The following is a 23980-nucleotide window of genomic DNA, read 5'->3' as shown; positions in this document are numbered from 1 at the left end:
ACCGCGACAGCAAGTTATTGGCGCTTCAGTTAAACAATCATATTGCAGCAACTTAAAGAGATAATGTGTTGGTGAGAATCTTATCATCAAATCTTTTAGTTTTGGCATATTTCATTGAACATTCAAGGCCGGGGGTCAATGGTGAGAGGGAGAGCTCAGAGTAAAAGTAACATATCAAAAAATGCCTATAACTGTAAGATAATGCTGAAGAATTTTGCAAAATGTTAAAAGAAATGTTTAGAACGGAGGGGAAAAGCAGATTAGGAAGCTTACGAGTTTAAAGGGTTTTGATAGAATAAATAAGGAGAAGCTGTTTCCAGTGGCAGAAGGCTCAGTAACCAGACAACCCGGATTTAAGATCATTACTCCTGCTCCTGTTTCTCCTACTCCTGCTCCTGTTTCTCCTGCTCCTGTTTCTCCTACTCCTGCTCCTGTTTCTCCTACTCCTGCTCCTGTTTCTCCTAAGCCTGCTCCTGTTTCTCCTACTCCTGCTCCTGTTTCTCCTACTCCTGCTCCTGTTTCTCCTACTCCTGCTCCTGTTTCTCTGACTCCTGCTCCTGTTTCTCCTACTCCTACTCCTGTTTCTCCTACTCCTGCTCCTGTTTCTCCTACTCCTGCTCCTGTTTCTCCTAATCCCGCTCCTGTTTCTCTGACTCCTGCTCCTGTTTCTCCTAATCCTGCTCCTGTTTCTCTGACTCCTGCTCCTGTTTCTCCTAATCCTGCTCCTGTTTCTCCTACTCCTGCTCCTGTTTCTCCTATTCCTCCTCCTGTTTCTCCTAATCCTGCTCCTGTTTCTCCTACTCCTGCTCCCGTTTCTCCTACTCCTGCTCCTGTTTCTCCTACTCCTGCTCCTGTTTCTCCTACTCCTGCTCTTGTTTCTCCTACTCCTTTTCCTGTTTCTTCTACTCCTGCTCCTGTTTCTCCTATTACTCCTCCTGTTTCTCCTAATCCTGCTCCTGTTTCTCCTACTCCTGCTCCCGTTTCTCCTACTCCTGCTCCTGTTTCTCGTACTCCTGCTCCTGTTTCTCCTACTCCTGCTCCTGTTTCTCCTACTCCTGCTCTTGTTTCTCCTACTCCTTTTCCTGTTTCTTCTACTCCTGCTCCTGTTTCTCCTATTCCTCCTCCTGTTTCTCCTAATCCTGCTCCTGTTTCTCCTACTCCTGCTCCTGTTTCTCCTAATCCTGCTCCTGTTTCTCCTACTCCTGCTCCTGTTTCTCCTATTCCTCCTCCTGTTTCTCCTAATCCTGCTCCTGTTTCTCCTACTCCTGCTCCCGTTTCTCCTACTCCTGCTCCTGTTTCTCCTACTCCTGCTCCTGTTTCTCCTACTCCTGCTCTTGTTTCTCCTACTCCTTTTCCTGTTTCTTCTACTCCTGCTCCTGTTTCTCCTATTACTCCTCCTGTTTCTCCTAATCCTGCTCCTGTTTCTCCTACTCCTGCTCCTGTTTCTCCTACTCCTGCTCCTGTTTCTCCTACTCCTGCTCCTGTTTCTCCTACTCCTGCTGCTGTTTCTCCTACTCCTGCTCCTGTTTCTCCTACTCCTGCTCCTGTTTCTCCTACTCCTGCTCCCGTTTCTCCTACTCCTGCTCCTGTTTCTCCTACTCCTGCTCCTGTTTCTCCTACTCCTGCTCCTGTTTCTCCTACTCCTGCTGCTGTTTCTCCTACTCCTGCTCCTGTTTCTCCTACTCCTGCTGCTGTTTCTCCTACTCCTGCTCCTGTTTCTCCTACTCCTGCTCCTGTTTCTCCTACTCCTGCTGCTGTTTCTCCTACTCCTGCTCCTGTTTCTCCTACTCCTGCTCCTGTTTCTCCTACTCCTGCTCCTGTTTCTCCTACTCCTGCTCCTGTTTCTCCTACTCCTGCTGCTGTTTCTCCTACTCCTGCTCCTGTTTCTCCTACTCCTGCTCCTGTTTCTCTGACTCCTGCTCCTGTTTCTTCTACTCCTGCTCCTGTTTCTCCTACTCCTGCTACTGTTTCTCCTAATCCTGCTCCTGTTTCTTATGTTCTTTACCAGAGGTGAGATGATCAGCCGTTATTTTTGATCTGATCTGGAATGCACTTCCTGAAAGGATGGTGGAAGCAGAGTTAATAATAAATTTCTAAAGGAAATTGGGAAATACTTGAAGGGGGAAAATTGTCTGGGTTTTGGGGAAGGGGCAGGGCGATGGGATTAATTGAATCACTGATTCAAAGAGCCGGCACAGGCACGATGGGCCACATGGCCTCATATGCTGCTGTATCGTTCTATGATTCCGTGACTCTGTTATTCTATATGATAAACACTGGCGGGAAACATAAAGGGAAACATCAAGGACTTTTATCAGCACATTAATCTATGATATAAAATAATCTTATATCCTTGCTCATTTCCTGTTGCTTAGTCTGAGTTCCAGATGTCACGTTTGTGTCACACTGTTTGAGTTAACTTTTTCCCAATATAAAGTACAATACCAACATTTATATTAGGTCTTGCCTATGTGAACTTTACAGCCTGATTTCACAAACTGGCCACTGGCTCAGATAATTCAAAGGAAAAGATGTCGGGCTATTGATGGGAGTGAGCTAGTGGGGACTGAGCTAGTTGGGCACTGAGTAGTGGAAAGATAAATGGGTAGGATTTGCATAGACAGCAATAGTGTGAGTTAATTTACCCAAGTAAACTCCCATGTAAAAGATCACGGGAGAGTAACTAATTGTTAGGCCACAAATTTCCCTGAAGTTTGTCACAAATGTTGATGAGGTTTTTTTGTCTGCATTTACCATTGCAAGTTGCTATGTCAACATTTGCAATTCTATTTTGACAAGTCAGCTGTTCTGATGTAGTTGCAGCCTTTGGCCATGAGGTTGTCGTTTTCCTGCCTTAACAACCTTGCACTGTAGAGAAAAGTGTGGAGTAATGAAAGCATTCACAGGCCAATTGACAGTCTGACAGGCCCCCACTTGCTGGGACTGTGTGGAGTGGGGTTTGAACCCTCCACTCTCTGAGTCACAGGTGGGAATGGTAAATCCATTCCAAAGCCTCACTCCAGGCCCTGACAAGATTCTGAAGTCTCTTCATCTTGTAGATAAAGAAAATGTGTTTATCAGCTGACTGTGGGCAAAGACAGTAGAAGTTTGCTAAAAAGAAGTATAAGGATATTCAGTGAAATGCTGGATGCAGTTATACGTGATTGAGGACATGTTGTACTTGAGTGTGACAAAATGGCAAACATCAGTCGCATGCCTCAGTGTTACAGAGGAACGTGAAAGCGAAACCCAAGGAGGATGTAGAATAAAGGTATTACGATAAATATACAAAAGAAAGGCTGGAGAGTAACAAGGCAACACGAGGGAAGGGAGAAGAAAAAAGTGAATGTGACTGAACATTGAACAGATTTTCAGAAGGTGTAGGATAAGATGCCACAAAAGAGCCTTTGATTCCCATTCTCCACTCATTCCACTCCTCACTCATTGCCTGGTGTCCATGTCCACTCATTGTTTGATTTCCCCCTCTGTACTGTGTCCCTGATCCTCCAGCCACGCCCCCTTTTCTCAGTATCTCTGAATGTCCCTTTCCACTTAATGCCTCCAATTTCCCTTTTCCTGTTCAACACCTCAGGCTCAATCCTCTCTCATTCAGAGGGAGAATATGCAGTTGAGTAGCAGGAGAGTAAAACAGTGATACTGCCTAGGAGATGGAAATTGGGCCAATTGGGTTCAAAATGGATCCGCAGTTTTGACTGGTGAGGAAGAAGCGGGCAATGGAGAGAGGAGAATAGAGCAGAGAGGGTGTCCCAGTAACAGGCAGCAGGTATGGGAATCCAGAGTATCTATAGTGCGTATGGAAAACTGACAGGTACAAATGAGAAATAAATATCACTCCAGTAAAAGTGTAATATTGTAAACAATTTATTTATGCCAACCTGATTTCATTCAGTATAAAAGTTTCCAGTTTAGAAAAACATTGTCTATTCTCCAACTCTTAATAAATATGAATAAATTAACACTTCTTTTTAAATTCATTTTACACATTGTATAAAACTGTTAACATTTAATTACATGAAGACATCACAACTTTAAATATCAATAAATTAGGAAGGCATGATGAGACGAGTTGAAGTGTTGGCCACTGCGAGAGCAGAAATGTAAAGGTCAGTGCAGGTCAGGGATGAGCTCAGGGGTTATTGGTCTGCAAACCCCACCCTTGAGAGCCCGACAGTACCATGGCAACCAGTGACAGAGCTGGGTATTGGCCGAGGCATTCCCAGTGCAGAGAGTTCTCACTGGAAGTTCAGCAACTGGAATAAGGAGCCTTGCAGCTAAATGGAAATAAAAGAGTTCATTTGGGGTGGGGTTTTGACCCAGAACCTTCTGACTCAGTCTATTATATCTGAGCCAAGCTGACAACATTGTAAAATTAGTAATACTTTATATATAATTAAAATATATTTTGTAAAATTTCGGGGTCTTTAAAATAGCTTATCGTTCGCAGTCTGTATTAAACATGTCATTGAAAAATCTTCAGTTTCTTCTCATTTTTGACTTTAGATATTGTGTTAAAACTGTAATGTTTTATCGTATGAAGGTATCACAATAATAACATTGACTCAGTTCCGATGAGATCAGGAGCAAAAGGAGTGTGAGCCGGGTGGGCCGGTCCAGAGAGCTGACACTGGAAAACCAGCGAGTACAATAAGGTGCCCAACAGAGCGAACCTGAAATGAAACTTTTCATTGTAGCAGCTGCCATTCAATAAAGGAAGGGACAGAAACATCATTTTCCTCAGACTCCCCCCCGGGAAACACTAACATTTCATCACAGTAAAATATCACAGTAATAAATATCAATAAATTAAAATAAATAATCAAATATAAAAACTTATCAAGACATTCCTTGTTCTCTAACAGTCACCTTGCTGCAAATAGTGTCAGTATTGCAAAAAATATATATTTTGTAATAAATAGAATTTATTTTAAATAAATGAACATCATTCCCAGTCTCTACTAAACATGTCCTTGGAATGTAACAATTTATAAAAGTCAACAATTTTTAAATAACTATTCATTGTTCCCAGTCTCTATTAAACACGTCTATGGAAAATATTTAACTTCTTCTTCTGATATTTGCAGTTATGGTAAGGATCTGTTGTAAACGGGCCCTGGTCTCAGCACGGATTATTTCCCAGGCACAGTCACTGAATCTCTGAAAAAGAGAAATATTCAGGAAAATCCATTAGAGAATGAATGGGTTTAAATGGGGTGAAATGAACTACATGTCAGTAATCACACAGCCAAATATCAATTGTCCCACCTTTTGTTTGAGAAACTCTCTCAGTTTCCTAAAGTATTTGTGAATTGAGGCGTTTCTCCTCGGCCTGGACTCTGAGCCTGGTTTCCTGACACATTCTTCCAGCTCCTCGAGCTGCCGATCCAGGAGAAGACGGAAGTTTTCCACCTTGTCCCGGGGCCATGTGACCGAGCCCAGGTTCATGCTGTAGATCTTGGTGAGTTGACGCAGTGTTTGATGGACAATCTGGATCCTGTCCTGGGTCTGTGCAAAATACACACAATGACATTAGAGGGGATCTGGTCCCATTTAATTTTAGAGTGCTTATGTAAAAGGACCAGCAAGAATCATACGTGAAAATACTCAAACTGGAGGAGGGCTAATTTCAGTGAGTTGAAAGGGGTTCTGGCCCAATGTGGAACAGTAACTGAACAATGGAAGGCCTTCAAAGCGGAAATAGTTCGGGTAAACTCCAGACACATTCCCAGGAGGGGAAAAGAATGGAATCCAATCCTCGATAATCCTGGATGACTATCGATATAGAGATTAAAATGAAACAGAAAATGGAGGCTTATGATAAATGTCAGGCTCATAATACAGTCGAGAACCAAGCCAAATACAAAAGAAAATCCAGAAGAGAACTCACAAGGGAAATAAGAGGTGCAAAGACCGTGTATGGGAATAGATTAGCAGGAAAATAAAAGGGAACCCAAATGTCATTTTTAAGCATATAAACAGTAATAGTGCATTCAAAGGAAGGGTGGGATCAATTAGGGACTAGAAAAGAGATCCTGTGGAGGCAGAGGGCTTGGCTGATGCACTAAGTGAGGACTTTGCATCCGTCTTCACTAAAGTAGAGAATGCTGCCTATGTTACATTAAGGAGGAGGCAGTAGGGTAATTGGACGGGACAACGATTGATAAAGACAAGTTAGTTAAAAGTCGGCAGCGCTTGAAAAATCACCCGGCCCAGATGGGATGCACCCAAGTTTGCTGGGGGGTTTTGATATACATTGATGATCTGCACTTGAGTATACAGAACATAATTCCAAAATTTACAGATAACATAATTTCAAAATTTGCCGATGACCCGAATCTCGGAGATGTAGTAAACCGTGAGGAATATTGTTACTTGTTTCAGGAGGACACAGACAGACTGGTGAAATGGGCAGACATATGGCAGATGAAATTTAAGAGAGAGAAATCTGAAATGATGCATTTTGGTCTTCGCACAACTCGAGTTTCTGCGACATTCCGCACTGGTTTTAAACACATCGCGCTGGAAGCAGGCCCCGCCCACAAAATTGGCCACGCCCCCGGGTGAATTTACAGGCCTTCAGGGAGGCTCTGGAAATTAAGCTGGTTCTTTTGGGTGCTGGGACACTAAATAGTGCGTTTTAAAAGCTTCTAAATGTGATTTTTGTTTTACTTTACAAAGAACTTGACAAAAGTACCCCAATATAACTAGAAAATGGTTTAATATATTTTTTAAGAATGAAGATCAGTAATTTAAACTCAGGTTACTCACAGGTGATGGATTGACACTGTGATTAAAAATCCTTTTGTTTGTAATAAACACATTTTCTGCTGCTTTAATCAAATTTCGTCAAGTTAACACTTTTAAATGTATAATTCCAAATTTTTTGAATCAAATGTTTAAAAAAAATACATTTTAAAACGCTGCCCAATTGCGCTGGTTCATGGCAGATTTTGTGTTCAGTGATATGAAAATGAGTTTAAGTGGAATCTCGGGGAAAAACATTATTCAAAATGGGCCCAATTGTGGCTGCACTTTGCACCAGAATCGGCAATTATGCCAAAAGCGGAATCTCTACTCCAGGGTGTGAGATGATTCAAGTGCTTGAGAAGATAGAAACATAGAAGAATAGGAGCAGGAGTTGGCCATTCGGTCCTTAGAGCCTGCTTCGCCATTCAACATGATCATGGCTGATCCTGCATCTAAATACTATATTCCTGCTCTCTCCCCATACCCCTTGATGCCTTTTGTGTCTAGAAATTTATCTACATCCTTCACAAATTTATTCAGTGACTTGGCCTCCACAGCTTTCAGTGATAAAGATTTCCACAGGTTCGCCACCCTCTGAGTGAAGAGATTTCTCCTTATCTCAGTCCTAAATGTCTTATCCCGTATCCTGAGACTGTGACCCCTTGTTCTAGACACCCCAGCCAGGGGAAATATCCTCCCTGCATCCAGTCTGTCTAGCCCTGTCAGGATTTTATATGTTTCAATGAGATCCCCTCTCATTCTTCTAAGCTCTAGTGAATACAGGCCTAGTTGACCCAATCTCTCCTCATACAACAGTCCTGCCATCCCAGGAATCAGTGTGGTGAACCTTCGCTGCACTCCCTCTATGGCAAGTATATCCTCTCTTCGGTAAGGAGACCAAAACTGCACACAGTACTCCAGGTGTGGACTCACCAAGGCCCTGTACAACTGTAGTAAGACATCCTTGCTCCTGTACTCAAATCCTCTTGCAATGAAAGCCAACATACCATTTGCCTTCCTAACAACTTGCTGCACCTGCATGTTTGCTTTCAGTGACTGGTGTACAAGGGCACCCAGGCCTCTTTGTACATCAGCATTTCCCAATCTATTACCATTTAAATAATACTCTACCTTTCTGTTTTTCCTACCGAAGTGGATAACTTCATATTTATACTGCATCTGCCATGTATTTGCCCACTCACTCAACTTGTCTAAATCATCTTGGAACCTCTCGGCATCCTCCTGACAACTCAAAATCCCACCCAGTTTTGTGTCATCAGCAAACTTGGAAATATTACATTTGGTTCCCTCATCCAAATCATTGATATATATTGTGAATAGCTGGGGCCCAAGCACTGATCCCTGCAGTACCCCACGAGTCACCACCTGCCACCCTGAAAAGACTCATTTATTCATACTCTCTGTTTCCTGTCTGTTAACCAATTTTGAATCCATGCCAGTATATTACCCCCAATCCCATGTGCTTTAATTTTGCACACTAACCTCTTATGTGCAACTTTATCAAAGGCCTTCTGAAAATCTAAATACACCACATCCACTGGTTCTCTTATATCTATTCTAACAGTTACATCCTCAAAAATCTCCAGTATGTTCCTCAAACATGATTTCCCTTTCATAAATCCTTGTTGACTTTGTCTAATCCCGTTGATGTTTTCTAAGTGTCCTGTTATCACATCCTTTATAATAGACTCTGGCATTTTCCCTGCTATTGATGTTAGGCTAACCGATCTGCAGTTCCCAGTTTTCTCCCTCCCTCCTTTTTTAAATAGTGCGGTTACATTTGCCACCCTCCAAATCTGCCGGAACTGTTCCATAATCTATAGAATTTTGGAAAGTGACAACCAATGCATCCACTATTTCCATGGCTACCTCTTTTAGTACTCTGGGATGCAGATTATCAGGCCCTGGGAATTTATCAGCTTTCAGTCTCATTAATTTCTCCAGCACTATTTTTTTAACTAATACTAATTTCCGTTAATTCCTCCTTTTCACTAGACCCTTGGTTCCCTCGCATTCCTGGAGAGATATTTGTGTCCTCTTCCATGAAGACAGAACCAAAGTATTTGTTTAATTGCTCAGCCATTTCCTTGTTCCGCATTATACATTCTCCCATTTCTGACTGTAAGGGACCTACATTTGTCTTCACTAATCTTTTTCTTTTTACATACTTGTAGAAGCTTTTACAGTCCACGTTTATGTTCCTTACAAGTTTACTCTCATATACTATTTTTCCCCTCTTATTCAATCTCTTGGTCCTTTTTTGCTGAACTCTAAACTGCTCCCAATCCTCAGGCTTGCTACTTTTTCCAGCAATTTTATATGACTCCTCCTTGCATCTAATCCTATCCTTAATTTCCTTTGATAGCCATGGTTGGGCCGCTTTTCCTTTTGTGATTTTGCACCAGAAAGGAATGTAAATGGTTGCAATTCATGCATTCATTCCTTAAATGTTAGCCAGTGCCTATCCACCATCATGCCTTTTAATGAAACTCCCCATTCTATCAGAGCCAACACACTCCTCATGCCATTGTACTTTCCTTTGTTTAGCTTTAGGACAGAGCCAGGAATTCATCCTCCACAGTATTATTGTTAATTTGGTTTGGCCAGTCTATATGTAGATTAATGTCTCCCATGATTACTGTAGTACTCTTGTTACATGCATCTCTAATTTCCTGTTTGATGCTGTCTTCTACATTTCCACTGCTGTTGGAGGCCTATAGACAAATCCCACCAATATTTTCTGCCCCTTGGTGCTTCTTAGCTCCACCCAGACTGATTCTACATCTTGATTTTCTGAGTGAATATCCTTTCTCGCTATTGCTCTAATTTCATATTTTACTAACAAAGCCACCCCACCTCCTTTTCCTTTTTGCCTGTCCTTCCTAAATATCAAATATCGAATATCCTTGGATATTCAGCTCCCAGCCTTGGTCACCCTGCAGCCATGTCACCGTAATTGCAATTATATCGTATCGGTTTACATCTATTTGTGCTGCTAATTTGTCTACCTTATTACGAATGTTTCGTGCATTCAGATAGGGTGCCTTTAGATTTGTCTTTTTAACATTTTTAGACATGTTAACTTTTTTTGTATTATGGCCCTATTTGTCTTATTACCATTTTTTCTTACCAGGACCCTATTTGTTAGTGCACTCTTTTGTTTCTATGCTCTGTCCCCTCCTGACACAATCTGGTTATCCTTACCCCAATCAATTTCCTGCACTGCTTCATTGTCTTTTCTCTTCAGCATTCTAAAATTCTCTCCACCGGGACCTTCCGCCGCCCCGGGATTCCCGCTGTTGGTGTCACTGTAACCCGGATAATAAAATACAGCCCCCAATACATGTCCACACTCACGAGAGTCAGATAGTTAGCGGGTGTGAAAAGATTAGATTGAGTGAGATGGTCAGAGGGAGTAAGATAGTTAGAGGGAGTGAGGTAGAGGGAATGAAATTATCAGAGGAAGTAAGATAGAGGGAGTGAGATTGTAAGAGGGAGTGAGATAGAGGGAGTGAGATTGTAAGAGAGGGTGAGATAGAGGGAGTGAGATTGTAAGAGGGAGTGAGATAGAGGGAGTAAGATTGTAAGAGGCAGTGAGATAGTCAGGAAGCTGATGGTTGCAGGGATCGAGATGATTAGGGGGGTTAAACGAATAGAGGTTGTGAGATGGGAGTTAGATAATTACAAGAAGTGAGATAGTTAGTGAATGAGATAGAGTGAGATAGTTAGAGGGAGTGACATAGAGTGAGTGAGATAGATGGAATCAATTAATTACAGAGTGAGATCGTCAGTGTGAGTGAGATATTTATAGAGAGTGAGATAGTTATAGAGAGTGAGATAGTTATAGAGAGTGAGATAGTTAGAGGGAATGAGATAGTTCCAGAGAGTGACATGGAGTGAATGAAAAGTTCTCTTTCCATGTTCACATCAATGGGCGGCCAACACTGGATTTAAATTTCCAGATTAAAGTTCTGGCCAGGATGTTGAATTAACTCATACTATCGATAAAACTCGAGTTTGAATAAAATAAAACAACACTCACCTGTAAGCCCTCCGAAAGTTTCACCAGATTCAAGGGCTTGGTTTTCAGCGAGAGCCTCTCTCTGACACACTGTCGGGGGATGCGACCGCCCTGAGACAGAAGATAATCGCTGTTACTGACAACCCCAGAAACAGGAATACTGGAGAATCACTGACATTTAAATTAATAAAGTTATAAAACTCCAAACTATCTCCCCTGATATGACTTTTCACGAGAAACAGACCCCTTGTGGACCGGATCCGGCTCGGGATGCAGGTTAAACTCACCATTTCATTCAGTTTGCTGAGAGTCTCTGTGTTGAGAACTTGCTGTAACTGCAGCCTCTCACAGCCCAGACTCAGGGACCCGGACAACAAGACCAACACAACCCAACATCTCCACACACTCGCCAAAGCCATGCTGGACCGACCCAGGGTAAAGCACCGATCTGAAGGATCAGAAACCGAGCGGATCCGGGTTCAGCACCGAAAACGGTTCTTGCCACCGAATGAAAGTCTGGAAGTGGAAATGCAGCCGGTTGTGATCCGGGAGCGGCCGCCTGTGTTGCCGAGTGTTGTGGGTGTGCGGCTGGACACTGCTGGGACTTCTCACTGCCATGCTGCCGGCTTTAATATGTGGCATTCGAAAAGTGAAATCGGGCTGCAGGAGTTTTGGAAGAGCCGCAGGAGAGGAATGGTTTGTGCGGTTTGCTTCTGAGGTGAGGAATCCAAAAGCTGGAGATTCCTGATCCAGCGACAGGAAAGTCCCCGCTAGAAGATCCCAACCAGCGGCCGCTTCCAGCTCCGTGTTGTGTGGACTGGGATCACCGGGGCACTGAGGCGGTGTAGAGGGAGGCTCTGTATTGTGGGAGTGTGGACATGTATTGGGGGCTGTATTTTATAACCCGGGTTCCAGTGACACCGACAGCGGCAATCCCGGGGCGGCGGATTTTCGTGCTGACACTGGGCTCCAGAGAGAGCCATTCCATTTCAAACCCGCTCTCTCCCCGCTGGGCTCACATCGCGCTTGGACTGTTCACACTTGGCAGCTGGGACATTGCAGAGAGCCCGGCTCCCAGCCCAGGGGCACTGCTTGATGCCCACTGTCTCCGCCCGCAGTCACCTGGCGGAGTCTCTGCTCTTTCACTACAAGAAGCTTCTCATTTCTGGCCTGTTCTCTGGAGTCATTTTGAGATTTTGTTTTAAAGAATATTTAATCCGCTTCGACTCGGAGTCCGAAAGTGTTCCCGATTTGCCTTTTCTTTCCTCGTTTCTTTCTTGTCTCTCTCCCGGGAAAGTGTCCGTGTCGGTTTCTCTGTGGAAATGAGCCTTGTGTCAATTTCACTGAAAGCGAAAGTGTCTCAGGGAAAGTGACGAGTTTTGTCATTTCCGAAAGTGAGGAGTGTTTGTAAACAGAACGACTCACACTAAGAGGGGGGAGCGGCGGCTGGGAAAAGGTTTGGGATATCCGGGATTTCCCCGCGTTCACAGGGAATGTCACAAAATCACTCTCAGCTGTAACTGCGCACAATAACTTCCCCCGAGTGTCTCTGGGACTGAGATCCCAGGAGCCCCGCCTGTAGACCGCGACAGCAAGTTATTGGCGCTTCAGTTAAACAATCATATTGCAGCAACTTAAAGAGATAATGTGTTGGTGAGAATCTTTTCATCAAATCTTTTAGTTTTGGCATATTTCATTGAACATCCACGGCCGGGGATCAATGGAGAGAGGGAGAGCTCAGAGTAAAAGTAACATTTCAAAAAATGCCTATAATTGGAAGCTAATGCTGAAGAATTTTGGAAGAATGATAAAAGAAATGTTTAGAACGGAGGGGAAAAGCAGATTAGGAAGCTTAGGAGTTTAAAGGGTTTTGATAGAATAAATAAGGAGAAGCTGTTTCCAGCGGCAGAAGGCTCAGTAACCAGACAACCCGGATTTAAGATCATTACTCCTGCTCCTGTTTCTCCTACTCCTGCTCCTGTTTCTCCTACTCCTACTCCTGTTTCTCCTACTCCTGCTCCTGCTTCCCCTACTCCTGCTCCTGTTTCTCCTACTCCTGCTCCTGTTTCTCCTACTCCCGCTCCTGTTTCTCCTAATCCTGCTCCTGCTTCTCCTACTCCTGTTTCTCCTACTCCTGCTGCTGTTTCTCCTAATCCTGCTCCTGTTTCTCCTGCTCCCGCTCCTGTTTCTCCTACTCCTACTCCTGTTTCTCCTAATCCTGCTCCTGTTTCTCCTACTCCCGCTCCTGTTTCTCCTAATCCTGCTCCTGTTTCTCCTACTCCTGCTCCTGTTTCTTATGTTCTTAACCAGAGATGAGATGATCAGTCGTTATTTTTGGTCTGATCTGGAATGCACTTCCTGAAAGGATGGTGGAAGCAGAGTCAATAATAATTTTCTAAAGGGGATTGGGAAATACTTGAAGGGGGAAAATTGTCTGGGTTTTGGGGAAGTGGCAGGGGGATGGGATTAATTGTATCACTGAGTCAAAGAGCCGGCACAGGCACGATGGGCCACATGGCCTCATATGCTGCTGTATCATTCTATGATTCAGTGACTCTGTTATTCTATATTATAAACACTGGTGGGAAACATAAAGGGAAACATCAAGGACTTTTATCAGCACATTAATCTATAATATAAAATAATCTTATATCCTTGCTCATTTCCTGTTGCATAGTCAGAGTTCCAGATGTCACGCTTGTGTCACACTGTTTGAGTTAACTTTTTCCCAATATAAAGTACAATACCAACATTTATAATAGGTCTTGCCTATGTGAACTTTACAGCCTGATTTCACAAACTGGCCACTGGCTCAGATAATTCAAAGGGCAAGATGTCGGGCTTTTGATGGGAGTGAGCTGGTGGGGACTGAGCTAGTTGGGGACTGAGTAGTGGAAAGATAAATGGGTAGGATTTGCGTAGACAGCAATAGTGTGAGTTAATTTACCCATGTAAACTCCAAAGTAAAAGATCACGGGAGAGTAACTAATTGTTAGGCCACAAATTTCACTGAAGCTTGTCAGAAATGTTGATGAGGTTTATTTGTCTGCATTTACCATTGCAAGTTGCTATGTCAACATTTGCAATTCTTTTTTGATAATTCACCTGTACTGATGTAGTTGAAGCCTTTGGCCATGAGGTTGTTGTTTTCCTGCCTTAACAACCTTCCACTGGAGAGAATAGCGTGGAGTAATGAAAGCATTCACAGGCCAATTGACAGTCTGACAGGCCCCCACTTGCTGGGACTGTGTGGAGTGGGGTTTGAACCCTCCACTCTCTGAGTCACAGGTGGGAATGTTAAATCCATTCCAAAGCCTCACTCCAGGCCCTGACAAGATTCTGAAGTCTCTTCATCTTGTAGATAAAAAAATGTCTGTTTATCAACTGACTGTGGGCAAAGACAGTAGAAGTTTGCTAATAAGAATTAAAAGGATATTCAGTGAAATGCTGGACGCAGTTATACGTGATTGAGGACATGTTGTACTTGAGTGTGACGAAATGGCAAACATCAGTAGCATGCCTCAGTTTTACAGAGGAACGTGAAAGGAAAACCCGAGGAGGATGTAGAATAAAGCTATTACGATAAATATACAAAGAAAGGCTGGAGAGTAACAAGGCAACACGAGGGAAGGGAAAATAAAAAAGCGAATCTGACTGAACATTGAAAAGATTTTCAGAAGGTGTAGGATAAGATGCCACAAAAGAGCCTTTCATTCCCATTCTCCACTCATTCCACTCCTCACTCATTGCCTGGTGCCCATGTCCACTCATTGTTTGATTTCCCCCTCTGTACTGTGTCCCTGATCCTCCAGCCACGCCCCCTTTTCTCAGTATCTCTGAATGTCCCTTTCCACTTAATGCCTCCAATTTCCCTTTTCCTGTTCAACACCTCAGGCTCAATCCTCTCTCATTCAGAGGGAGAATATGCAGTTGAGTGGCAGGAGAGTAAAACAGTGACACTGCCTAGGAGACGGAAATTGGGCCAACTGGGTTCAAAATGGATCCACAGGTTTGACTGATGAGGAATAAGCAGGCAATGGAGAGAGGAGAATAGAGCAGAGAGCGTGACCCAGTAACAGGCAGCAGGTATGGGAATCCAGAGTATCTATAGTGTGTATGCAAAACTGACAGGTACAAATGAGAAATAAATATCACTCCAGTAAAAGTGTAATATTGTAAACAATTTATTTATGCCAACTTGTTTTCATTCAGTATAAAAAGTTTCCAGTTTAGAAAAACAGTTTCTATTCCCCAACTCTTAATAAATATCAATAAATTAACACTTCTTTTTAAATTCATTTTACATTTTGTATAAAACTGTTAACATTTAATTACATGATGTCATCACAACTTTAAATATCAATAAATTAGGAAGGCACGATGAGGCGAGTTGAAGTGTTGGCCACTGGCAGAGCAGAAATGTAAAGGTCAGTGCAGGTCAGGGATGAGGTCAGGGGTTATTGGTCAGCAAAACCCTATCCGTGAGAGCCCGACAGTACCATGGCAACCAGTGCCAGAGCTGGGTATTGGCCGAGGCATTCCCAGTGCAGAGAGTTCTCACTGGAAGTTCAGCAACTGGAATAAGGAGCCTTGCAGCTAAATGGAAATAAAAGAGTTCATTTGGGGTGGGGTTTTGACCCAGAACCTTCTGACTCAGTCTATTATATCTGAGCCAAGCTGACAACATTGTAAAATTAGTAATACTTTATATATAATTAAAATATATTTTGTAAAATTTAGGGGTCTTTAAAATAGCTTATCGTTCGCAGTCTGTATTAAACATGTCATTGAAAAATCTTCAGTTCCTTCTCATTTTTGACTTTAGATATTGTGTTAAAACTGTAATGTTTTATCGTATGAAGGTATCACAATAATAAAATTGACTCAGTTCCGATGAGATCAGGAGCAAAAGGAGTGTGAGCCGGGTGGGCCGGTCCAGAGAGCTGACACTGGAAAACCAGCGAGTACAATAAGGTGCCCAACAGAGCGAACCCGAGATGAAACTTTTCATTGTAGCAGCTGCCATTCAATAAAGGAAGGGACAGAAACATCATTTTCCTCAGACTCCCCCCCGGGAAACACTAACATTTCATCACAGTAAAATATCACAGTAATAAATATCAATAAATTAAAATAAATAATCAAATATAAAAACTTATCAAGACATTCCTTGTTCTCTAACAGTCACCTTGCTGCAAATAGTGTCAGTATTGCAAAAAATATATATTTTGTAATAAATAGAATTTATTTTAAATAAATGAACATCATTCCCAGTCTCTACTAAACATGTCCTTGGAATGTAACAATTTATAAAAGTCAACAATTTTTAAATAACTATTCATTGTTCCCAGTCTCTATTAAACACGTCTATGGAAAATATTTAACTTCTTCTTCTGATTTTTGCAGTTATGGTAAGGATCTGTTGTAAACGGGCCCTGGTCTCAGCACGGATTATTTCCCAGGCACAGTCACTGAATCTCTGAAAAAGAGAAATATTCAGGAAAATCCATTAGAGAATGAATGGGTTTAAATGGGGTGAAATGAACTACATGTCAGTAATCACACAGCCAAATATCAATTGTCCCACCTTCTGTTTGAGAAACTCTCTCAGTTTCCTAAAGTATTTGTGAATTGAGGCGTTTCTCCTCGGCCTGGACTCTGAGCCTGGTTTCCTGACACATTCTTCCAGCTCCTCGAGCTGCCGATCCAGGAGAAGACGGAAGTTTTCCACCTTGTCCCGGGGCCATGTGACCGAGCCCAGGTTCATGCTGTAGATCTTGGTGAGTTGACGCAGTGTTTGATGGACAATCTGGATCCTGTCCTGGGTCTGTGCAAAATACACACAATGACATTAGAGGGGATCTGGTCCCATTTAATTTTAGAGTGCTTATGTAAAAGGACCAGCAAGAATCATACGTGAAAATACTCAAACTGGAGGAGGGCTAATTTCAGTGAGTTGAAAGGGGTTCTGGCCCAATGTGGAACAGTAACTGAACAATGGAAGGCCTTCAAAGCGGAAATAGTTCGGGTAATCTCCAGACACATTCCCAGGAGGGGAAAAGAATGGAATCCAATCCTCGATAATCCTGGATGACTATCGATATAGAGATTAAAATGAAACAGAAAATGGAGGCTTATGATAAATGTCAGGCTCATAATACAGTCGAGAACCAAGCCAAATACAAAAGAAAATCCAGAAGAGAACTCACAAGGGAAATAAGAGGTGCAAAGACCGTGTATGGGAATAGATTAGCAGGAAAATAAAAGGGAACCCAAATGTCATTTTTAAGCATATAAACAGTAATAGTGCATTCAAAGGAAGGGTGGGATCAATTAGGGACTAGAAAAGAGATCCTGTGGAGGCAGAGGGCTTGGCTGATGCACTAAGTGAGGACTTTGCATCCGTCTTCACTAAAGTAGAGAATGCTGCCTATGTCACATTAAGGAGGAGGCAGTAGGGTAATTGGACAGGACAACGATTGATAAAGACAAGTTAGTTAAAAGTCGGCAGCGCTTGAAAAATCACCCGGCCCAGATGGGATGCACCCAAGTTTGCTGGGGGGTTTTGATATACATTGATGATCTGCACTTGAGTATACAGAACATAATTCCAAAATTTACAGATAACATAATTTCAAAATTTGCCGATGACCCGAATCTCGGAGATGTAGTAAACCGTGAGGAATATTGTTACTTGTTTCAGGAGGACACAGACAGACTGGTGAAATGGGCAGACATATGGCAGATGAAATTTAAGAGAGAGAAATCTGAAATGATGCATTTTGGTCTACGCACAACTCGAGTTTCTGCGACATTCCGCACTGGTTTTAAACACATCGCGCTGGAAGCAGGCCCCGCCCACAAAATTGGCCACGCCCCCGGGTGAATTTACAGGCCTTCAGGGAGGCTCTAGAAATTAAGCTGGTTCTTTTGGGTGCTAGGACACTAAATAGTGCGTTTTAAAAGCTTCTAAATGTGATTTTTGTTTTACTTTACAAAGAACTTGACAAAAGTACCCCAATATAACTAGAAAATGGTTTAATATATTTTTTAAGAATGAAGATCAGTAATTTAAACTCAGGTTACTCACAGGTGATGGATTGACACTGTGATTAAAAATCCTTTTGTTTGTAATAAACACATTTTCTGCTGCTTTAATCAAATTTCGTCAAGTTAACACTTTTAAATGTATAATTCCAAATTTTTTGAATCAAATGTTTAAAAAAAATACATTTTAAAACGCTGCCCAATTGCGCTGGTTCATGGCAGATTTTGTGTTCAGTGATATGAAAATGAGTTTAAGTGGAATCTCGGGGAAAAACATTATTCAAAATGGGCCCAATTGTGGCTGCACTTTGCACCAGAATCGGCAATTATGCCAAAAGCGGAATCTCTACTCCAGGGTGTGAGATGATTCAAGTGCTTGAGAAGATAGAAACATAGAAGAATAGGAGCAGGAGTTGGCCATTCGGTCCTTAGAGCCTGCTTCGCCATTCAACATGATCATGGCTGATCCTGCATCTAAATACTATATTCCTGCTCTCTCCCCATACCCCTTGATGCCTTTTGTGTCTAGAAATTTATCTACATCCTTCACAAATTTATTCAGTGACTTGCCCTCCACAGCTTTCAGTGATAAAGATTTCCACAGGTTCGCCACCCTCTGAGTGAAGAGATTTCTCCTTATCTCAGTCCTAAATGTCTTATCCCGTATCCTGAGACTGTGACCCCTTGTTCTAGACACCCCAGCCAGGGGAAATATCCTCCCTGCATCCAGTCTGTCTAGCCCTGTCAGGATTTTATATGTTTCAATGAGATCCCCTCTCATTCTTCTAAGCTCTAGTGAATACAGGCCTAGTTGACCCAATCTCTCCTCATACAACAGTCCTGCCATCCCAGGAATCAGTGTGGTGAACCTTCGCTGCACTCCCTCTATGGCAAGTATATCCTCTCTTCGGTAAGGAGACCAAAACTGCACACAGTACTCCAGGTGTGGACTCACCAAGGCCCTGTACAACTGTAGTAAGACATCCTTGCTCCTGTACTCAAATCCTCTTGCAATGAAAGCCAACATACCATTTGCCTTCCTAACAACTTGCTGCACCTGCATGTTTGCTTTCAGTGACTGGTGTACAAGGGCACCCAGGCCTCTTTGTACATCAGCATTTCCCAATCTATTACCATTTAAATAATACTCTACCTTTCTGTTTTTCCTACCGAAGTGGATAACTTCATATTTATACTGCATCTGCCATGTATTTGCCCACTCACTCAACTTGTCTAAATCATCTTGGAACCTCTCGGCATCCTCCTGACAACTCAAAATCCCACCCAGTTTTGTGTCATCAGCAAACTTGGAAATATTACATTTGGTTCCCTCATCCAAATCATTGATATATATTGTGAATAGCTGGGGCCCAAGCACTGATCCCTGCAGTACCCCACGAGTCACCACCTGCCACCCTGAAAAGACTCATTTATTCATACTCTCTGTTTCCTGTCTGTTAACCAATTTTGAATCCATGCCAGTATATTACCCCCAATCCCATGTGCTTTAATTTTGCACACTAACCTCTTATGTGCAACTTTATCAAAGGCCTTCTGAAAATCTAAATACACCACATCCACTGGTTCTCTTATATCTATTCTAACAGTTACATCCTCAAAAATCTCCAGTATGTTCCTCAAACATGATTTCCCTTTCATAAATCCTTGTTGACTTTGTCTAATCCCGTTGATATTTTCTAAGTGTCCTGTTATCACATCCTTTATAATAGACTCTGGCATTTTCCCTGCTATTGATGTTAGGCTAACCGGTCTGCAGTTCCCAGTTTTCTCCCTCCCTCCTTTTTTAAATAGTGCGGTTACATTTGCCACCCTCCAAATCTGCCGGAACTGTTCCATAATCTATAGAATTTTGGAAAGTGACAACCAATGCATCCACTATTTCCATGGCTACCTCTTTTAGTACTCTGGGATGCAGATTATCAGGCCCTGGGAATTTATCGGCTTTCAGTCTCATTAATTTCTCCAGCACTATTTTTTTTACTAATACTAATTTCCTTTAATTCCTCCTTTTCACTAGACCCTTGGTTCCCTCGCATTCCTGGAGAGATATTTGTGTCCTCTTCCATGAAGACAGAACCAAAGTATTTGTTTAATTGCTCAGCCATTTCCTTGTTCCGCATTATACATTCTCCCATTTCTGACTGTAAGGGACCTACATTTGTCTTCACTAATCTTTTTCTTTTTACATACTTGTAGAAGCTTTTACAGTCCACGTTTATGTTCCTTACAAGTTTACTCTCATATACTATTTTTCCCCTCTTATTCAATCTCTTGGTCCTTTTTTGCTGAACTCTAAACTGCTCCCAATCCTCAGGCTTGCTACTTTTTCCAGCAATTTTATATGACTCCTCCTTGCATCTAATCCTATCCTTAATTTCCTTTGATAGCCATGGTTGGGCCGCTTTTCCTTTTGTGATTTTGCACCAGAAAGGAATGTAAATGGTTGCAATTCATGCATTCATTCCTTAAATGTTAGCCAGTGCCTATCCACCATCATGCCTTTTAATGAAACTCCCCATTCTATCAGAGCCAACACACTCCTCATGCCATTGTACTTTCCTTTGTTTAGCTTTAGGACAGAGCCAGGAATTCATCCTCCACAGTATTATTGTTAATTTGGTTTGGCCAGTCTATATGTAGATTAATGTCTCCCATGATTACTGTAGTACTCTTGTTACATGCATCTCTAATTTCCTGTTTGATGCTGTCGTCTACATTTCCACTGCTGTTGGAGGCCTATAGACAAATCCCACCAATATTTTCTGCCCCTTGGTGCTTCTTAGCTCCACCCAGACTGATTCTACATCTTGATTTTCTGAGTGAATATCCTTTCTCGTTATTGCTCTAATTTCATATTTTACTAACAAAGCCACCCCACCTCCTTTTCCTTTTTGCCTGTCCTTCCTAAATATCAAATATCGAATATCCTTGGATATTCAGCTCCCAGCCTTGGTCACCCTGCAGCCATGTCACCGTAATTGCAATTATATCGTATCGGTTTACATCTATTTGTGCTGCTAATTTGTCTACCTTATTACGAATGTTTCGTGCATTCAGATAGGGTGCCTTTAGATTTGTCTTTTTAACATTTTTAGACATGTTAACTTTTTTTGTATTATGGCCCTATTTGTCTTATTACCATTTTTTCTTACCAGGACCCTATTTGTTAGTGCACTCTTTTGTTTCTATGCTCTGTCCCCTCCTGACACAATCTGGTTATCCTTACCCCAATCAATTTCCTGCACTGCTTCATTGTCTTTTCTCTTCAGCATTCTAAAATTCTCTCCACCGGGACCTTCCGCCGCCCCGGGATTCCCGCTGTTGGTGTCACTGTAACCCGGATAATAAAATACAGCCCCCAATACATGTCCACACTCACGAGAGTCAGATAGTTAGCGGGTGTGAAAAGATTAGATTGAGTGAGATGGTCAGAGGGAGTAAGATCGTTAGAGGGAGTGAGGTAGAGGGAATGAAATTATCAGAGGGAGTAAGATAGAGGGAGTGAGATTGTAAGAGGGAGTGAGATAGAGGGAGTGAGATTGTAAGAGAGGGTGAGATAGAGGGAGTGAGATTGTAAGAGGGAGTGAGATAGAGGGAGTAAGATTGTAAGAGGCAGTGAGATAGTCAGGAAGCTGATGGTTGCAGGGATCGAGATGATTAGGGGGGTTAAACGAATAGAGGTTGTGAGATGGGAGTTAGATAATTACAAGAAGTGAGATAGTTAGTGAATGAGATAGAGTGAGATAGTTAGAGGGAGTGACATAGAGTGAGTGAGATAGATGGAATCAATTAATTACAGAGTGAGATCGTCAGTGTGAGTGAGATATTTATAGAGAGTGAGATAGTTATAGAGAGTGAGATAGTTATAGAGAGTGAGATAGTTAGAGGGAATGAGATAGTTCCAGAGAGTGACATGGAGTGAATGAAAAGTTCTCTTTCCATGTTCACATCAATGGGCGGCCAACACTGGATTTAAATTTCCAGATTAAAGTTCTGGCCAGGATGTTGAATTAACTCATACTATCGATAAAACTCGAGTTTGAATAAAATAAAACAACACTCACCTGTAATCCCTCCGAAAGTTTCACCAGATTCAAGGGCTTGGTTTTCAGCGAGAGCCTCTCTATGACACACTGTCGGGGGATGCGACCGCCCTGAGACAGAAGATAATCGCTGTTACTGACAACCCCAGAAACAGGAATACTGGAAAATCACTGACATTTAAATTAATAAAGTTATAAAACTCCAAACTATCTCCCCTGATATGACTTTTCACGAGAAACAGACCCCTTGTGGACCGGATCCGGCTCGGGATGCAGGTTAAACTCACCATTTCATTCAGTTTGCTGAGAGTCTCTGTGTTGAGAACTTGCTGTAACTGCAGCCTCTCACAGCCCAGACTCAGGGACCCGGACAACAAGACCAACACAACCCAACATCTCCACACACTCGCCAAAGCCATGCTGGACCGACCCAGGGTAAAGCACCGATCTGAAGGATCAGAAACGGAGCGGATCCGGGTTCAGCACCGAAAACGGTTCTTGCCACCGAATGAAAGTCTGGAAGTGGAAATGCAGCCGGTTGTGATCCGGGAGCGGCCGCCTGTGTTGCCGAGTGTTGTGGGTGTGCGGCTGGACACTGCTGGGACTTCTCACTGCCATGCTGCCGGCTTTAATATGTGGCATTCGAAAAGTGAAATCGGGCTGCAGGATTTTGGAAGAGCCGCAGGAGAGGAATGGTTTGTGCGGTTTGCTTCTGAGGTGAGGAATCCAAAAGCTGGAGATTCCTGATCCAGCGACAGGAAAGTCCCCGCTAGAAGATCCCAACCAGCGGCCGCTTCCAGCTCCGTGTTGTGTGGACTGGGATCACCGGGGCACTGAGGCGGTGTAGAGGGAGGCTCTGTATTGTGGGAGTGTGGACATGTATTGGGGGCTGTATTTTATAACCCGGGTTCCAGTGACACCGACAGCGGCAATCCCGGGGCGGCGGATTTTCGTGCTGACACTGGGCTCCAGAGAGAGCCATTCCATTTCAAACCCGCTCTCTCCCCGCTGGGCTCACATCGCGCTTGGACTGTTCACACTTGGCAGCTGGGACATTGCAGAGAGCCCGGCTCCCAGCCCAGGGGCACCGCTTGATGCCCACTGTCTCCGCCCGCAGTCACCTGGCGGAGTCTCTGCTCTTTCACTACAAGAAGCTTCTCATTTCTGGCCTGTTCTCTGGAGTCATTTTGAGATTTTGTTTTAAAGAATATTTAATCCGCTTCGACTCGGAGTCCGAAAGTGTTCCCGATTTGCCTTTTCTTTCCTCGTTTCTTTCTTGTCTCTCTCCCGGGAAAGTGTCCGTGTCGGTTTCTCTGTGGAAATGAGCCTTGTGTCAATTTCACTGAAAGCGAAAGTGTCTCAGGGAAAGTGACGAGTTTTGTCATTTCCGAAAGTGAGGAGTGTTTGTAAACAGAACGACTCACACTAAGAGGGGGGAGCGGCGGCTGGGAAAAGGTTTGGGATATCCGGGATTTCCCCGCGTTCACAGGGAATGTCACAAAATCACTCTCAGCTGTAACTGCGCACAATAACTTCCCCCGAGTGTCTCTGGGACTGAGATCCCAGGAGCCCCGCCTGTAGACCGCGACAGCAAGTTATTGGCGCTTCAGTTAAACAATCATATTGCAGCAACTTAAAGAGATAATGTGTTGGTGAGAATCTTTTCATCAAATCTTTTAGTTTTGGCATATTTCATTGAATATCCACGCCGGGGGTCAATGGAGAGAGGGAGAGCTCAGAGTAAAAGTAACATTTCAAAAAATGCCTATAATTGGAAGCTAATGCTGAAGAATTTTGGAAGAATGATAAAAGAAATGTTTAGAACGGAGGGGAAAAGCAGATTAGGAAGCTTAGGAGTTTAAAGGGTTTTGATAGAATAAATAAGGAGAAGCTGTTTCCAGCGGCAGAAGGCTCAGTAACCAGACAACCCGGATTTAAGATCATTACTCCTGCTCCTGTTTCTCCTACTCCTGCTCCTGTTTCTCCTACTCCTGCTCCTGTTTCTCCTACTCCTGCTCCTGTTTCTCCTACTCCTACTCCTGTTTCTCCTAATCCTGCTCCT

General features: G+C 42.9%; 2 protein-coding genes across 2 annotated transcripts; both read right to left on the bottom strand.

Annotated features, from left to right (window-relative positions):
• Positions 1-5076: 5076 nt before the first annotated feature.
• On the bottom strand, positions 5077-11226 carry LOC147101446 (interferon alpha-5-like). Its single transcript, XM_085966728.1, has 4 exons — positions 11095-11226; positions 10829-10918; positions 5284-5523; positions 5077-5175 (listed from the first exon to the last, which is right to left on the bottom strand). Exons 1-4 carry the CDS (start codon positions 11224-11226, stop codon positions 5077-5079), a joined length of 561 nt encoding a protein of 186 aa, XP_085822854.1.
• A 4961-nt stretch (positions 11227-16187) lies between these two features.
• LOC147101445 (interferon alpha-1-like) lies at positions 16188-22337 on the bottom strand. The gene is made up of 4 exons (XM_085966727.1): positions 22206-22337; positions 21940-22029; positions 16395-16634; positions 16188-16286 (listed from the first exon to the last, which is right to left on the bottom strand). Exons 1-4 carry the CDS (start codon positions 22335-22337, stop codon positions 16188-16190), a joined length of 561 nt encoding a protein of 186 aa, XP_085822853.1.
• Between the last annotated feature and the right edge of the window lie 1643 nt (positions 22338-23980).

This window comes from Somniosus microcephalus, chromosome 24 (genome assembly GCF_052327205.1).
Source record: "Somniosus microcephalus isolate GS21.2 chromosome 24, FLI_Smic_1.0, whole genome shotgun sequence".
NCBI lineage: Eukaryota > Metazoa > Chordata > Chondrichthyes > Squaliformes > Somniosidae > Somniosus > Somniosus microcephalus.
Note: the sequence above shows the minus strand (reverse complement) of the source record. Positions and strands in the feature narration are given on the sequence as shown.

What these genes read in the sequence shown, in the direction of transcription:
- LOC147101446 (XM_085966728.1), bottom strand. Translation starts at nt 11,226, where the DNA reads ATGGCTTTGGCGAGTGTGTGGAGATGTTGGGTTGTGTTGGTCTTGTTG. An exon ending in TCAGCAAACTGAATGAAATG is followed by an intron (nt 10,919 to 11,094) that starts GTGAGTTTAACC and finishes CTTCTGTCTCAG; the next exon opens with GGCGGTCGCATCCCCCGACA. An exon ending in AACTTTCGGAGGGCTTACAG is followed by an intron (nt 5,524 to 10,828) that starts GTGAGTGTTGTT and finishes TATTTTGCACAG; the next exon opens with ACCCAGGACAGGATCCAGAT.
- LOC147101445 (XM_085966727.1), bottom strand. Translation starts at nt 22,337, where the DNA reads ATGGCTTTGGCGAGTGTGTGGAGATGTTGGGTTGTGTTGGTCTTGTTG. An exon ending in AACTTTCGGAGGGATTACAG is followed by an intron (nt 16,635 to 21,939) that starts GTGAGTGTTGTT and finishes TATTTTGCACAG; the next exon opens with ACCCAGGACAGGATCCAGAT. An exon ending in GAGAGTTTCTCAAACAGAAG is followed by an intron (nt 16,287 to 16,394) that starts GTGGGACAATTG and finishes TCTCTTTTTCAG; the next exon opens with AGATTCAGTGACTGTGCCTG.